Source organism: Diabrotica virgifera, chromosome 4 (assembly GCF_917563875.1).
Source record: "Diabrotica virgifera virgifera chromosome 4, PGI_DIABVI_V3a".
Classification (NCBI taxonomy): Eukaryota; Metazoa; Arthropoda; class Insecta; order Coleoptera; family Chrysomelidae; genus Diabrotica; species Diabrotica virgifera.
In genome coordinates, this window is record NC_065446.1 from 161,788,919 (window position 1) to 161,806,255 (window position 17,337).

Sequence of the window (17,337 nt, forward strand, 5' to 3'; positions counted from 1 at the left end):
CTTACGTCAAATACTAAAAAAGTACCGCTACATAGAGGTGTAAAAAAGTGCATCTTAGGAATGTACATTTGATTTATAAATTTGTGAATGCTAACTTAGTCCTCCGTACAACAGCAAACAGCAAAAAAAACAGAAAGAAACGGCCACATACACGTTGCACAAAAACATATATAAACTTTTTTCATGGTCCGGGTGTCGATATCACCCGTCCATCCTTGGCCTAGTAACAACAGCTGACTGACAAGGTCGGATATTCAAATCTGCTTTTATCTGTTCTGCGTTGACGTTGACAGCTGACGTTGAAACATGAATATTTTAAACATATTGAAAGGAAAATTGAAAATTTTTACAATGAAATTGATAAGGAAATGTACCTTAGATGTTTGTACTAATCAACTATTAAATTAATTGATGACATGCTTGATTTTGAGACTAATTGGCCCAACTTACATACATTGTGTTAAGTTAAAAAATTAAATTAAAAAACAAAAAAATTATTAAACAGAAAGTAATGAGAAAGATCAATTTTGATTGTGAATTCTCAAATTCAATATTCAGAAGATGTTAGCTTGTTGAAGTTAAAGATTGAGATAATATTATATTATTGTTATTTATCATCTTTTTGTCATTTATGTAAGTCATTGCAATGACCTTGACTTGGTGTATGGATATTTTATTAAGTTGAAAACCTAATGTTTATGTAGAAATATTAAATTATTTTATTAAATGCTATGATGTTAAAATGGGTATATTCAGTGTCTAATGTTGTAAGACGTTGATGACAAAATAGAAGGATATAGTGTTCGGTGGAATTCAATTTTTAACAAAATAGTTTCGAACACTTTTGTTGTCAGGTGAACAGCTGTCAACGTCAACGCAGAACAGATAAAAGCAGATTTGAATATCCGACCTTGTCAGTCAGCTGTTGTTACTAGGCCAAGGATGGACGGGTGATATCGACACCCGGACCATGAAAAAAGTTTATATATGTTCTTGTGCAACGTGTATGTGGCCGTTTCTTTCTGTTTTTTTGCTGTTTGCTGTTGTACGGAGGACTAAGTTAGCATTCACAAATGTATAAATCAAATGTACATTCCTAAGATGCACTTTTTTACACCTCTATGTAGCGGTACTTTTTTAGTATTTGACGTAAGTAAAAAAAGAGTTTTGTACTTCTTGTTCTTACAAGATCTCTTTTTTTATTTTAGCATTAGCTCCGATGATGACGTTTATGTCGAAAGCGCTCAGCTAAGGAAATAAAATTATTTACACACTTTGACATACTACATTTTCATTTTCCCTTATTCATTCAAGTGTGTACAAACTTATCAGTCTTTCAACTATATCCATGTTTAAGTTCGCATATTTAATCTATGTCTCTTTGATGGATTTCTTTTAAAGAGTTTTTCCCATATATTTTTACAATATTGTATTTTGGTGGTTAGCATGTCAGATTACGTAAGCACTGATGACGATTGGTCATCCAATCGAAAACTAGTTCCGTGATGTAGCCCTTTTTAGGGATTTTTAAATATATACCTTTTACAGAGGATTTTATTCGTTTTTTTTTATTTACTAATATGTTTATGTTTTTAGTATTTTTTTTGCGATTACCATTGTTTTGGTTTCATTTGAATTAACAGCTAGTTTTATTACCTTTTAAACGAGATATCACTTGCCATAAGGTCTCATTTAAAATTGTCGGTCAAAGCAGCTCTGTCACGTCATCTATCATTTTTACTCCATATGTTATGCCTATTTGGCCACAAGCAATTCTCTTTATTTTCTTATGATGATTTCCACATGTATAATCTGCGAGCTGTTAGTTTTAATCGTATACTCATATCTTATGACAAAAGTGATATTATAGTCTGTCGCCTCTTTCATTCTGTAGTCCCATACCATTTTCAACAATCATGTTTTAACTTTGTCTTTTCCGACTTTTGCATTGAGACCTCCCATTATTATCTTTATTTCATGTTTACTAGTACGCTGCATTAATGCTTAACCTTTAAGTACCATGACGGAGTCAAATTTTACCCACCACGTTTTTAATGATAAGTTTCGTTACCGAAATATATGTAGATTTCGCTTTGCGCACGTTCTACTATATACAGTATATACTCTTCCACCGGCAGGTGATTTTTCGTTCATCTTTATCGTTTATCTGTTACTACTGTAGGTGTAGAAGCACGCGCAGGTTCAAATTTGACTCGCTTATGGTATGAAGAGCCCGCGCAGACTGCAGACTTTTTAGTCGGCCGATAGTTTAGTCGGCTTCTTAATCAGTACAGAGAGGTATGCAGATGCGCACACTACACCGATTCACCGATGCATACTCTCTGTACTGATTAAGAAGCCTACTAAACTCTTGGCCGACTAAAAAGTCTGCAGTCTGCGCGGGCTCTAAGTGTTTGTAATGCGATTAGCGAGTAATTTGCAATGGCGGATTACAGTCGCAATACACGCCTTCTGACACAGAAATAACTTAAACCGGTATGTCTAAAAATTTAAAATTATGGATAATGGACTAGATAGTGACAGTGAGGTTTTAGAACAGACTAGTAAACACTGTCATCACGAAAGAGATAGTGAAGAGGAATGGGACGATGAAGACGAAAAAAACTGTAAAAAGTGTAAAATGTCCATATATAAAACGCCAAGAGAAACGCCTCAACATGCGATAACGGTCGAGATTTTATTTGCAAAAATCATGCTCGGTTATGCATAAAGCCGGGCTCAAACGACTCGTGTACTTGGCGAATAATCGTTATAGTCGGTTCGCTAAACTCTGGCAAAACTGACTAGTGATTTTAGTAAGTAATTTTGGCAAAAAAATAATTACTAAATAGCTAATAATTACTAAATAGTTACTATTTTGCCAATTGTGGTAAAATTGGCCAAAAACAAAATAATTACCTACTAAAATCACCAGCCAGTTGTGTCTGAGTTTAGCGAACCAACTGTACATGCGTTACTTGCTATGTCTTTTGGGAGGGTTACTAGTACAATTATTTATCAGCACATAGTAGTAATAGCATTATTATTATTAGTGTTTGACAATTAGTACAATAATTGTACTAGTAACCAACTCTCGCGGCATTGCAAGTATACACAAGTAACGATTATTCGCCAAGTACACAAGTCGTTTGAGTCCGCCTTAAACTATGTTGAAAAATAAGGTATCATACAAACATGTTTGTGATTTTTAGGAGGAGTCGTGCAATATAGGGTTAATTTGTTCATTTCTTGGATGGTGTTTTGAGTTTCGCCTGCTTTTAATACAAGCCTGCAAACATGCTTTTAATATTCCAGGTGCCGATTTTAATCATCGGTTAACTTCAGTTTAGGTTGTTCCAGTTTCGAATGGGTTCTAACTCTCTTCGCGGAGATGGTTAGCAACTATAAAATATCCTACCAGCTATATTTGTAATCTGTGCTATCCTGTGTTTCAAAATCAAGCATATAAAAATATAGTTTCGTTTCCCGAAGACCGAATTGCCGATATTCAAAACTACAATTTAACACAGTACGGTCGAAAACATTTGTACAAAAATATATAAAAATAAATAATATGATGAATATTATAATGCACCTTCTTTATATCTAAAAGAGTCTTTCAATATTTTACAGATATTACCTTCAAGGAATAGTTAGCATATCGCCAAATTTATATACTTCCCAATGTAATTACCAAACTATCGTCTTATACACTAGCGTTTTATTCTACAATTCTTTTATAAAACGAGAAATTACTAAAAGTCACCTAGACCTAGAGGACTGCATACTTCCGGCGTATCCAAAAAATGGAAAATGGTTTGTTGAAGGCGGTGTGGAAAAAAAACCTGGTGATATTGTATTGTCCAGCACTCTTTTACGGTTTTCGTGTAATATGGGGTTTATTTTATCCACAACATCGCCATATTATCGTTGTGAAAGTTCTGATAATCAACCTACCTGTCGCAGTAAGTATAAATAATTAAAAAAAAATAATTTAGGACGGAAGGTTCAAATAAATATCGTCATGCAACTGCAAACCATTTTGCTCCTTCAGGATAAAGTGGAGGCGGTAGGGATGAGAAAAACCTACTGGTTATAACCTAGAACCGGTTTTTTTACTCTGCAATACTCAGTTCTTTCGGTTGTTTTTTGATCAGGCTATAACCGGATTCTCCTTTTAAAACTAATAACAGGTGAAAAACCGGATAGTTATCTCTGGAAAAAATAATTAATTTAGAGAAAAATTAGGAGGTTTTTATATATATTGTAGGTTCCATATATAATGTATATATTAATTCAGCCTCATATATTTACATAAAAACGTCTATAAACTGATATAAAAGCATCTATAAGCTAGGCAGTACCTACATGTTCTTCAACCCTAATATTTGCTGGACGATAAAGATAGATTTGACTAACATATCTACTCTCTTTTTATCAGTGTACCAAATGGTGGATTATTGTAAGAGCACAAAGCTCATGACAAGTATCAATAAAAAGATCACGGAAGGTCAAATTTACGTCAACCAAGCTTCAATAAAGCGGGTTATGGACTACAGCTCTCTCGGGACTAACCAGGATATAAGAGCGCTTGTCGAAAAAACTAGATCTCCCTTTAATCAGATAAGGGCCTCCTTCAAAACAGACAACCTCGCTTTTGGTATAAAGGTAATGCGACAATCTACCTCTTTTCTGTCCTTTTTTTACGGTACTAAATCGTGGATTTTGAACGAAGATACGTGCGGAACATTGGAAACATTTGATATATGTTTCCATATTGGACAATACTTAAGGTCTCGTGGACTGACGAGTTCACGTAGGAAGAGCTCCGCAGAAGAATAAAAAATAACCCAGACTACTATCAAATCTCGAAAACTACAATATTTCGAACACATTATAAGAAATGAATTCAGATTTGCCCTACTACAATCCGTCTTGAACTGTTTATATATCGGTTGATTATCTTGGTATCAATAGGTATATCTTTTTAATAGTATCGATATTCATAATATTGATATCGCTTCGAAAGAAGTATCTCAAAACAAAATACATTGTAAATGTAACACTAACCTAATGCGTATTGGCTATTGATTAAAAAAAAATAACCGGTGTTTTTGACTGGTTATAACCGCCAGGTTAAACCGTAAGTAAGAAAAACCGGTATAACCGAAAACCTGTGTTTGTCAACGGCCATGATGGTTCAGAGCTCAACGTACTCAGAGTCGAAGAATTCATCGAAACCACGAAACCACATTGTATCTGAAATGTTTTGTTTGGAGTTGGTATGTGTTTTACATTTCCTTGGTTAGGTAAACTCTTGTATCTCTTCAGGGCATGTGTAGCGGTTGTATATGTGGGCACTGGCACTCTATTTGAAAGTTTTCTGCGACTGGTGGGACCGTGGAGACTAAAGAAGAGAGGGCTTGAAAAGAGTATACGGTTCTCTTCATGTTTTTTTTTTTAATTTACTCACTCTAATTATTGGGAAATGTTTGGTGAAAGCCGTAAATAATATCTTTTTTATATAGTGGCTTTATAAATCTGGCCATATACAGGGTGATGAAAAACTATCATTTCATGGTCGTTGATATAAATTTAATTTTTTTGAATTTCCCTAAAAAAACAATTCCACAACAATAAATATAATTGTGCAATGGGATCGCGAAACCACCGAAGACGGATCCCTCCCTTTCCTTGTGAACTGTGAACAACTCCCATAACCGGTATTCGGTACGAGTTGTTTCAGGTTAATGCAATCTTTCCAATGTGTAAACTTTATTTGCCTCTTTCCTGTGCTCTTACCTAAAATATCGAGGAATCTCTGGGGTTGCAGGCAAATGGTGACACTTAAATCTCTTAAGGGCGTAGTCGCAAAATTTCGGCTCCAGTGTTTTTTAAATGCATTTATTCGAATCCTGAGAAAAGTAATAATAGTAGGGGAGGAAAGTATGCTAAACTTGCACTTACTCGAGCATTATAATGGGGACCCATTGGGTTGTAAAGAGTAGATTTTAAAACCAAAACAAGTTAAATAAATTTTTCCATAAAGTGGGGGACTTTCCATCTTTTAATTTAATTTTCCATTTCCAACAATCGTTTTTTCCGATTATAGCGCCGTCTATCCATAATTCGAAAAAATGTCTCGAATAAAAGTTGCTTATTTTTACGTAAAGAATCCAAATCTGCAAAGAAATTGGGGGCTACTATTTAAGAGTTTAATGTAACCCCCCACCCCAGCTCCGTGGGGGGTAGTGTTTGATAGTGCAAAATATTGAATACGTGTATTTTGCAGTTTTTCGATCTGATGTTCATTTCGCGAAATATTCGCTTTTTTTGTGAAGCTTTGTGACTTGCCCATTTTCTTACAAATCGTCAGATTTTTGAAATATACACTATTTTGCATGTATTAACTTACCTTATCTTAATCTGACGATTTCGAATAACATAAGAATAACATTTTTCTAAGAATACATCATTTTTTCGGGCCCCCCTCAACGAACTCCCCTGTACTAAGAGCCAATATATGGTAGAGGTACATTTACAGGGTACAAGGTATCTCCCCATGTCATAATCGCGCTCGAGTAACTGCAAAAAACTCCGCTTGAGCTCCCCTACCATAAATATATTTGAAAAATTTAAATGTGGAATAATAGATTACATTATTACCGATGGCAGAAAGTCCCTTAGAATGAACAAAAAGTTTCATTTGAATAAGATGTTTGAAATTTAAAATCCCATTAAATTTTTTCTTTCTTTTTTCACCCCTGTAACTTATTAAAATAAACATTATAGAAGTTTTCAGGGCGTTCTGATATCGAAGGGATTCGAAAAAAGTTAATGCATTTAAAAAGAATTGGGGCCGAAATTTTGCGCCTTCACCCCTAAAACTTAAAACTTTTTATTTCAATTTAGAACTATGCCCTAAACCTTCGTTACCAAATGGAACACAAATACTGTGTAACAATTATGAAGATCAGTATATAGACTGTTCAAAACAAGCTGATGGTGATAGTATAACATTTACATGCCCGAACAGGTTTGTGTCGGATGAAGAAGTACATACAAGGTAAATATTAGGTTCATATCGCAATCATGTTTTATTAAAAAAAATTTATTAATTCCATAAATCAATGATATGGCGGAGTCATTGATGTGAGCAGATTAACATTAACACGTCATTACACGCACCATGTTTTTTTACATAAGTAACGTCCTGCGGCAATTTACCTCATACTAATAGTCTGGGCTGATTATCGGAGAATAGGCCATTTTTGGGAAAAGTTATTTACCAGCAATTTTATTGCTGGAATCGAATCTTATGATTGTATATATTAATAATATAGATATGCAAAGTACGCAGATAGTGTGCTACTTTTTATATAAACAAAATGGCGCCCGAAAATCGTGTTTTTTTCAATTATTGCTCTAGAACTCCGAAGATTTTAACTTTACAACAAAAATACTCAAATAAAAAGTCACCGTGATTAAATTCTGCGTAGAGACGTGTCTTTCCCGATCTGCTCCGATGAAAATTTTCCTCGGAAAATGCGGAAAATTGGAAAAAATTTTCCAACAAAATCTTTAATTTTCGAATAAAGTTTTAGATAAGTAATTATTTACCAATAATTAAATAGTTTGGTGACTTAAAAGCCTTCTTCGTTTAGATTATAGTTCCAGAAGCTGGTGAAAATTAAGCGAATATTTTAGCAACAATTCAATTGTTAATTAATAATTTACGGTCGCAATAATAACCAAAATAATTATGATGCACTGATCAAACTTTGAAATCTTATAAAGATGAGATGCCTATTTAACATTTTGTCGACAAAATATAAATTTTTTATTTTTTTGCATAATCTTTAAATGTTAAAAAAATAGTTATAAACAAATTAACGTTTCTCAGAAAGTTTTTATTATATTATAATTTTAAAAAATAGCTAAAATGCGCATTTAAAATATCTTGAAAATGAATGCTTTAAAACTTTTTTGCAACCATTTGCAAAAACGTTATGAAACAGCAAAATAAACATACTATTACTACGGTGTTAATAATTTTTTTTTAATTCTTTCAAAGCGTAGAGGTGAGTTTAAAGTACAAGCTAATTATTTATAAAACAATATCGATTATCAGCTTAATGGTTATGTTTTAATTAAATATTATATATATTTTTTTGTAATTTACACGCGCGAAAGTAGAATAATACAGTACCGTAGCTACCCGCCCACATACACAACTCGCGCGAGTTTAAGCGTGTCAGTCGCTTCGAGTGAACATTTTATCTCCGGCTCTGTATCAAGCCTACTTTCGCGCTAAAAATTACAAAAAAAAAGTATTTTTAATCTTTGATTAAAATATAACCATTGCACTAATTTTTGACATCCTTTGTGAGCAATTAGATTGTACCATAGACTCACTTTTAAGCTTTGAAACAATTAAAACAAATTATAAACAATGGAGATATCGTATATTTATTTTGCTGTTTCCTAACTTTTTTGCAAATGGTTGGAACATTTTTTTAAAGCGTTCATTTTCAAGACCTATGAAATACGCATTTTAATTATTTTTTAAAATTAGAATATAATAAACAATTTCTAAGAAATGTTAATTTGTTTATAACAATTTTTTTAAACATTTAAAGATTATGCAAAAAAATGAAAAATTTATATTTTGTCGACAAAATATTAAATAGACATCACACGTTTATAATCTTTCTAAGTTTGATCAATGTCTCATGATTATTTTGTTTGTCATTGCGACTGTAAATTGTTAATTAACAGTTGAATTGTTTCTAAAATATTCGTTTCATTTTAACCGGCTTCTGAATTTATAATCTATACCAAGAAAGCTTTTATTTCACCAAGCTATATAATTATTGATAAATAATTACTGGGCCCAGAGTTGCACAAGTTTGACTTGAATGTTTGAACTTGACTTGAGTTTGACTTAATTTCAAATCAAACTCAAGTCAATCCTTCTGACAAATAATTCAAGTCAAGTCAAACTGGTCAATCGTACACGTTTGAAAATTAAAACTATTTGTCAAACTAGTTTGAAAGAGTTTGAAAAATAATTTATTTCGTAGATATACTTTTTTAACAATCCACGAGGAAAATAAAATTCCTGTAGCTGGCTGTATACCATAAATCACAAAAAATACAGGATCCTTCGTAAAAGGTGTATTTAAAAGACCCTAATAAGGGTTGCATCACAAAACAAAACGTTTTCGGATTAACAAGTAATCATCATCAGTGTTAAGCCAATAACATGCATGCGTGAGCCACCAAAAAGTTATGGGTAAAAACCCTTTAAAAGGTATAAGACCTTATATTATACTGCATATTATTATGTTTAAAATAGTTAGATGTTGCAAATATTCCTGGATATTACCCAGGGCAACACAGGACTCTAACCCACGTGGATGTGATATGAAAGGGATGAACCTCACATATTGAAAATTGAGTGTCAACTATATCTTTTAAAGGGTTTTTACCCATAACTTTTTGGTGGCTCAAGCATGCATGTTATTGGCTTAACACTGATGATGGATTACTTGTTAATCCGAAAACGTTTTGTTTTGTGATGTAACCATTATTAGGGTCTTTTAAATATAACTTTTACAAAGGATCCTGTATTTTATTTTCTTAATTTTTTTTATATATTTTTTGTTGAGATAGACATGTCAGTTGCCAATTAAGATAAGAAATTTAATAATACATTGAGTGCCATATAAATCATCCTTTAGTTCCAATAATTTTAGTATTTGTTTCCTTCTACTCATTTTTAAAAATCATGTACAATAGAACACTGACACTTTCACAGTAAACTATTTTTTAGCACGCACAACAAAATTAAATAAAAAAATACTAAATGAACAGTTTTTGGTTTAAATGGGATCTAGCTATTTTTATAATTTTCTGCTTTTATAACCGATAACCATAAACACCGGCTCCGTCTTCAACGACAGAACGAAAGTCATAAAAAAAGTGAAAGTTAAAAAGGAAGAAAACAAAGAACCTCAAAAATCTGTTTCCGTACCAACCCCTTTTTAAGGATGTTAAGGCCTAGTTCCTTGAAATGTTATGGTCAAATTTGGATTATCTACATTTTTTAAATACAAATGCCCAGAATCTCATAATATGTGGTGTGTACTAAAAGTAAGTAAGTCAAGCTGCGTTTAGCAGAAGGTACTAATAAAACAGTAGAAGTTGACCTGTACCTTACAAAGCAGACTTTTGAAATTAAAAGTTGTACTGTTGGAATAAAATCAATATTTATTCATGAAAAGGAGGCTATTGATTTGTACTCTTAGTACAGAAATGATTAATAAACATTCAAAATTCAAAATATAGAAGAATCCCGAAAGGTTCATTTTATGACTTATACTATATTCTTAGTACATAGCACGTTAGACATAATATAAAGATTTTATATAGATTATTTGTATTTTTCAATTTAATAACATATATATAAACACAACATTTTCACTTTAAAAAAATTCCATCATTTTTTGGCGGAAACTTCAAAATTAATGTGTACATTAATGGGGACAAGACTGTTATTCTGACCAAACGCTTAGTTTAGCATAAACAGACCAAAGTCGGTGCTTAGTCTACAATTGCGAAACTGTTATGAATGGCAGTTATGGATATATGGCAGTTATGAATGGCAGTTAAGAATGGCAGTTATGAATATAGTCTTGCTATGCAAAACTAAAAACCCTTAATAGACAGAATGTCGCTTGGTTTATTTTTGTTTTTCTTAGTAACCGTTAACGTGACAATAACAGGGATTTTTTCAAGATAGTTTTAGCTATGTGTCACCAGAATCCGCTGTTATCTCGATTTTAAAGAAATGGCGCTTGGTCGAGTTATGCATAACGCTGTCCTTTTAAAGAATTAGTTCACTGTTTGTGATTTTATAACGCTGTTCTTTATTTTTACATAATAGAAGTATGTATGCACTTTGCAATTTTCATTGTTTTGAAATCACCTGCCGCAACATTAAATAAATCAGTATATTTATTTTTCTTAATTAATACTGCTTCGACTACAAATTGTTTCTGTTAATTTTTGCAGTGAGAATACCTTCAATATCAGACCCAATTTGTTCTGGAACTTATTCTGAACCGAAAAATATCCACATTCAGATATTAGGTTTGTTCTAGCAAACAGTCAAACTAGTCAGAAACCGTCAGCAAACAGTTGGTCAGTGAGAGAATATAATACAGTCCCCAGTGATATCCCCTCTACTCGCGCTGGTCCACTATTCGCTGATGGTTTCAAACCGTTTGAAACTAATGCTGGAACAAACTTATTATCTTCCAAATCCACACACTTCAAAACGAACGTAATAAACAAGCCAAACATGGACGTCTAAATATGAACTACAAACTAATTTGCGGAGTAGCAGAATACAGATTCAGACCTATCCAAATAAGTCACAACAAAATCCATACGCTCTCAATTAGAATTGGAAATAAACACGTTGCCAATATGACATTCAAACTTCAAACTGTTTGAAGAAGTTTGATTTCAAGTCAAACCTAAAGATATCGAAATCAAGTCAAGTCAAACTTTTTTACAAAAAAAGTTTGATTTTCAAGTCAAGTCAAGTTTGTTGAATAAAATCAAACTAGTTTGACTTGATGCATCTCTAACTGGGCCAAAAAATTTATTTGAAAATTCGAGATTTTGTTGGGAAAACCCACATTTTCCGAGGAAAATTTTCGTCGGAGCAAATCGGGAAAAACATGTCTCTATGTAGAATTAAATTGGGGTGAATTCTTATTTGAGTATTTTTGGTGTAAAGTTAAAATCTTCGGAGTTATAGAGCAATAATTGAAAAAAATACGATTTGTCGGCGCCATTTTGTTTATAAAAAAAGTAGCACACTATCTGTGGACTTTGCATACCTATATTAATAATATATAAGATCTTATAATTCGATTAAAGCAATAAAATTGCTGGTAAATAACCTTTCTTTGTACTTTACTAATTAGACCAACGTATTATAACTATTTTTTTTTTCAAAATTTAAAAATTATGCAAAAAAAAGAAAAATTTATATTTTTTCGATAAAATATTAAACAAGCATCTCATCTTTATAAGTTTGATCAATGTATCACGATTATTTTGGTTATTATTGCGATCGTAAATTGTTAATTAACAATTGAATTGTTGCTAAAATATTCGTTTAATTTTCACCGGCTTCTGGAATTACAATCTATACCAAGAAATCTTTGATGTCACTAAGTTATTTAATTATTGATTAATAATTACTTACCTAAAACTTTATTTGAAAATTATAGTTTTTGTTAGGAAAACCCGCATTTTCCGAGGAAAATTTTCGTCGGAGCAAATCGTGAAAAACATATCTCTATGCAGAATTTAATTGCGGTGAATTTTTATTTGCGTGTTTTTGTTGTAAAGTTAAAATCTTCGGAGTTATAGAGCAATAATTGAAAAAAATACGATTTGTCGGCGTCATTTTGTTTATAAAAAAAGTAGCACACTATCTGCGGACTTTGCATACCTATATTATTAATATATAGGATCTTATAATTCGATTGCAGAAATAAAATTGCTGGTAAATAACTTTTCCATGAATTTTGCTAATTAGCCCAGAGTATAAAGCGGTTTAGAATTAGTCAAATATTATTAAAATGTGTAAATTCTATTTTAAATGTCTTTTAATATTTCGAATTAGAATTGGTATTGTTGTTCTCTTGTTTTTCCTTTTATGTGAAGTGGAAAACACACCCGTTAGCAATTTTCCGCATCTGACTTATCATGACTACACGCTACGCTAAGGAATATATTCAAATATATATGTATTTTTATAATAATTTATTTATATGTATGATTTAAATGTACAAGTTTCTAAACTAAACGATATATTAAAAGTCGCGGCATATTATCATGCACGAATAGTTTCCAGCACGTAGCGTTTAGTTTCCGAAAAATATTGATTTTAATGGTTTTAAATCTGAACAATTCACACTGTGTGGAACGTATCGTATTAGAGACCTCTTTGTAAAATCACGTTTTTCGGAGACTACGTTACGTGCTGGAAACGATTCGTGCATGATAATATGCCGCGAGCTTTGGCATACAGATTATACAGTTAGAACATAATGCTAACTTATAGTACCTAGCAGAGAGGCAATAATAATAAAATTGTATAAAAATTTATATTTAAAAATTAAAAAATAAATAAAAAAATATGTATACAAAAAAATTAAAACAAAGAAAAAAAAAACAAAATATATTAAAAAACAAAAAAAGTAAAAACTAATCAAATAAAAAGAAAGTTGAATATTTTAAAAACATTGAACATAAAATCTCCGAGGTGTTGAACCGGGTTGAAGCCTTAGCGCTGTGACAAAAAAACATATTTATTTATTAGTATTAAGTATTAGTATTTAGTATGGCAGAAGAAGCATTGGACGCAGATGAATTTCATGGCTGAAGAACATTAGAGAATGGTTTGGATGCAGCTCAAAACAACTATTTAGAGCTACTGCCTAAAAAATTAAAATAGCTATGATAATTGCCAACCTCCGTAGCGGAGATGGCACCTAAAGAAGAAGAAGATTAGCATTTAGGATTTTGTATAATTCCTATTTGTAAATTAATTTAAGTTAGTGAGGGCCCTGAATGGAGAGCTTAATTTAATGTTTCCACTTCCTTTTTGGCATTTTTTTGCTTTTATTTATTAGTATGTAACTTTTATCTATGTATGTAGATGCGTGCATAAGTATTATATGTGAGCACACGTACACAATGTTATTATATTTGAGATATCGTATCAAACAATAGTTTATTATCTATTGTGGCTGAATGAATCAAGCAATCCAAAGCCAATAAGAAAAGGAAGAAAAAAAGCTTACAGTTATAATATTTTTGGGATAAACAATAATATATTGTTAAGTTTTATAATATTTATTCTTTTTAATAACCAACAAGTTCTTCCGTCCACAATGCAACACCGTATACAACACTTAGAGTATTTATTGTTAATCTGTTTATAAACGATAAAAACTTTACCAAGGGATAAAATTAACTATTAATTTATTTGTAATTCTATGATGTTCTATTGTTTTGTTGTTATTTTTTAACAAGAAAAAAAAAGCAAAAAAAAAGAGAAAAAAAAAGCAAAAAAAAAAACGAGAAAAGCAAAAACTAAGAAAATGTAATCCTCCGAGAAGTTGAAACGGGTATATGTCTTAGCGTAGTAAAAAATCAATCAATAATAGATAATAATAAAAAATAAATAAAAACAAACAAATTAAAAATATAATTAAATAAAACAAAAAAAAACTAAAAATATAAATAAAAAATATATACAACCCAAACAGTGAATTATTTAAATAATAATTGTGGTATGTTAGGTATAGTCGGTTCGCTAAACTCAGACACAACTGGCTAGTGATTTTAGTAAGTAATTTTGCCAAGTTGGTAAAATTGGCAAAAAATAATTACTAAATAGTTAATAATTACCAATTAGTTAGTAATTTTACCAATTTTGGCAAAATTGGCCAAAAACAAAAAAAAAAATACTGACTTAAATCACTAGCCAGTTGTGTCTGAGTTTAGCGAACCGACTATATCTAGTATTTAGAGTTATAAATACAGAAAAAATTTATCTGATTGAAAAAAATTGTTTGTTTTTAAAATAACGAAATGTCTGGCCATCAATTTCACAAAAAAATATAATGTTCTAATATATCGTACTTTTAGGTACTGTCGATATGGATCCTGGAATTCTGAATTTTCCTGTAAAAACGGTAAACAGGAACCCAAACACGTCCTTTAAGTTACAACAACGTCAAAAATAGGCAGTAGGACTGCTTCACCAAAAACTATAATCACATCAACCAAACTAGTTTCTAATCATTTATACGCTGTGAGCTCGTACGTAGAGGTGATATTCAGGGGCGGCTCTTGATAGTACAAGATGGTGAGGCACACTACACTTGAGGATTATTATTATTATGGTTAGATTTTCTTTAATAGCCGGAAGGTCGATTTTGTGACGTCATAACGTCACAGAACGGCACCGTATTTATTTTAAGGCTTGCAAACGATATTAAATAACAATTTTATTGAATAGCTACGAAAGTTCTAAGTCTCTAACAGGTTCATACTCATAGTAGCTGTTTTTTTAGCTAAAAATAATAATTAATATGATACCACATATCAAAACAGCATGAATCAGATGTTTCGTCGTTGGCTCATCAGCGTTGAACACTTGAACAGCCATATTAAGCAAAATTTACATTATATACTACATGAAAACAACGGACAACTGATTCCAGTGGCGTAACTGGGGGGGGGTTGGGGGTTAAAAGCCTTAAATGCCTTAAATTCTTAAATCCATACCCCCAGAGACCCACCAGTTGTAGCCCCCCTTAGGATCATTGTGGTTTGGCCGTTGACTGATTCTGTTATTATTAATCACTTGCCAAAATGAAATTATGGTACGCAAACAATATACCTGCAAACACGTGATAATTTCATTTTAGAACCAATTTTATTATATTGTAAATGTATTGCATATATGTAAATAGAAACAAGCAAGTAAGCAAATTACGGTTATATTATAAGATTGTTTTTTTATGTTAAATAAACTAAGGGTTAAATTTTATTTTTTTGGTTTTTTATTTATTTTATAAACAGCGTACTTAAAAGTAAATGAATTATTATGAAAGAAATCATAATTTCTATTTTTTATTAATTTATTTATTTAATTGACATTGGCAAATGACTTTCAGCCAGTCAGAGCATAATAACATATTCTAAACATCTATTGTATCTCTTATCTTATACTAATAGTAAGTACACGAAACTAGAACAAACTGCTCTAACAAACTACCTAAAACTGCAAAACCACGCTAGAGTAGAGGCATATTTTTGCCTGCCTCTGAAAGGATACTTAATCCCGCTTCCAAAAATTATTCTCAGTCATGCTGCATCTCCGTCGGCTTCGTAATATGCTAGACGAGGTACCATCAGAGGCAGTGCCTCTAATGGTACCTTGTAGAGTAGGTACATCGGTGTGTTATGAAGAACGGGTCAGGGCCGTACTAATTTTTTTTATCATAAAAATAAAGTTAATAAAAAAGTTTTATAATAAAAATTAAATTATTTAGCAATTTTCAAAAAGTTAAATTGTATTTAAAGAATTATTGATGATGATATAACGAAAATAAAGTTATTTAGCAAATTTCAAACAGTTAAATTGTATTTAAAGAATTGATGATGAAATAACGAAATAACGTAAATAGTCGATTGGTATACTGGTGAGGCACTGCCTCACCTGCCTCATAGGACCAGCCGCCACTGGTGATATTTAAAAATTCGCGAGCGCCAGTAGTGACAAGTCTGTAAACGTTTTCTGTAAATTTGACATAAATGTCAAAGTGGTTAATTTAAAATTAAAAATAAAACATTAATTATAAAAAATATTAGTTGGTCAAAGCTGTGGTATATATTTTTACCTTAAATATACTTACGTTTTAAATACTGAATTTAAGTTTTTTTAATGTTCCGTTATATGTAATTATAAATTAATCTATTAATCTTGCGCTATCTACACGATAATTGTGAAAGTATCCGAAGTAAGAAATTAATATTTCATCAACAGAACGTCAAAATGATTAGCAAAATCGTAAAAAATCGATTACAATTTAATAATTTATTTGCGTTGTAAATATTAAGCGATAACAATTAAATAATAAATTTAAAAATTACCGATGAATGTTGCATTACTAATCCGCTAGGGGCGACAACAGCGAAGCTCAGAGCGTATATTAGTAACGATGGAAAAAAAGTGATATGCTTTTTCTCATGAGGATCTTTCAGTGCGTCACAGTTTTTCGATTTCTTTCAAACGCATTAAATTGCATGTGACAGAAAAAAACGCACGTCGGTGATTACATTTCGTCTGTGATTACATTTCGTCGGTGACATTTATAACATTTATTCTAGTTGTCAATAGATGGCGCTGTAATCGAAAAAAAAATTATTTGCCAATTATACAGGGTGTAACAAAAATACAGGTCATAAATTTAATCACATATTCTGGAACCAAAAATAGTTCGATTGAACCTAACTTACCTTAGTACAAATGTGCACATAAAAAAAGTTACAGCCCTTTGAAGTTACAAAATTAAAATCGATTTTTTCCAATATATCGAAAACTATTAGAGATCTTTTATTGAAAATAGACACGTGGCATTCTTATGGTAGTAGTATCTTAAGAAAAAATTATAGTGAAATTTGGACACCCCATAAAAATTTTATGGGGGTTTTGTTCCTTTAAACCCCCCAAACTTT

The 17,337-nt window shown here is 31.5% G+C and overlaps 1 protein-coding gene across 2 annotated transcripts in view; it reads left to right on the forward strand.

Moving 5' to 3' along the window:
* The window catches only part of LOC114330764 (clotting factor C-like), a 114,560-nt gene extending 98,914 nt beyond the window's left edge, over positions 1 to 15,646 (forward strand). For both annotated transcript variants that reach the window (XM_028280177.2, XM_028280178.2), the window contains 3 exons: positions 3,634 to 3,965; positions 6,913 to 7,066; positions 14,740 to 15,646. In XM_028280177.2, coding sequence (XP_028135978.1) covers positions 3,634 to 3,965; positions 6,913 to 7,066; positions 14,740 to 14,815 — 562 coding nt within the window. In that variant the 3' untranslated portion in view covers positions 14,816 to 15,646. The remainder of the gene's footprint in view (positions 1 to 3,633; positions 3,966 to 6,912; positions 7,067 to 14,739) is intronic.
* The last annotated feature ends 1,691 nt before the right edge of the window (positions 15,647 to 17,337 follow it).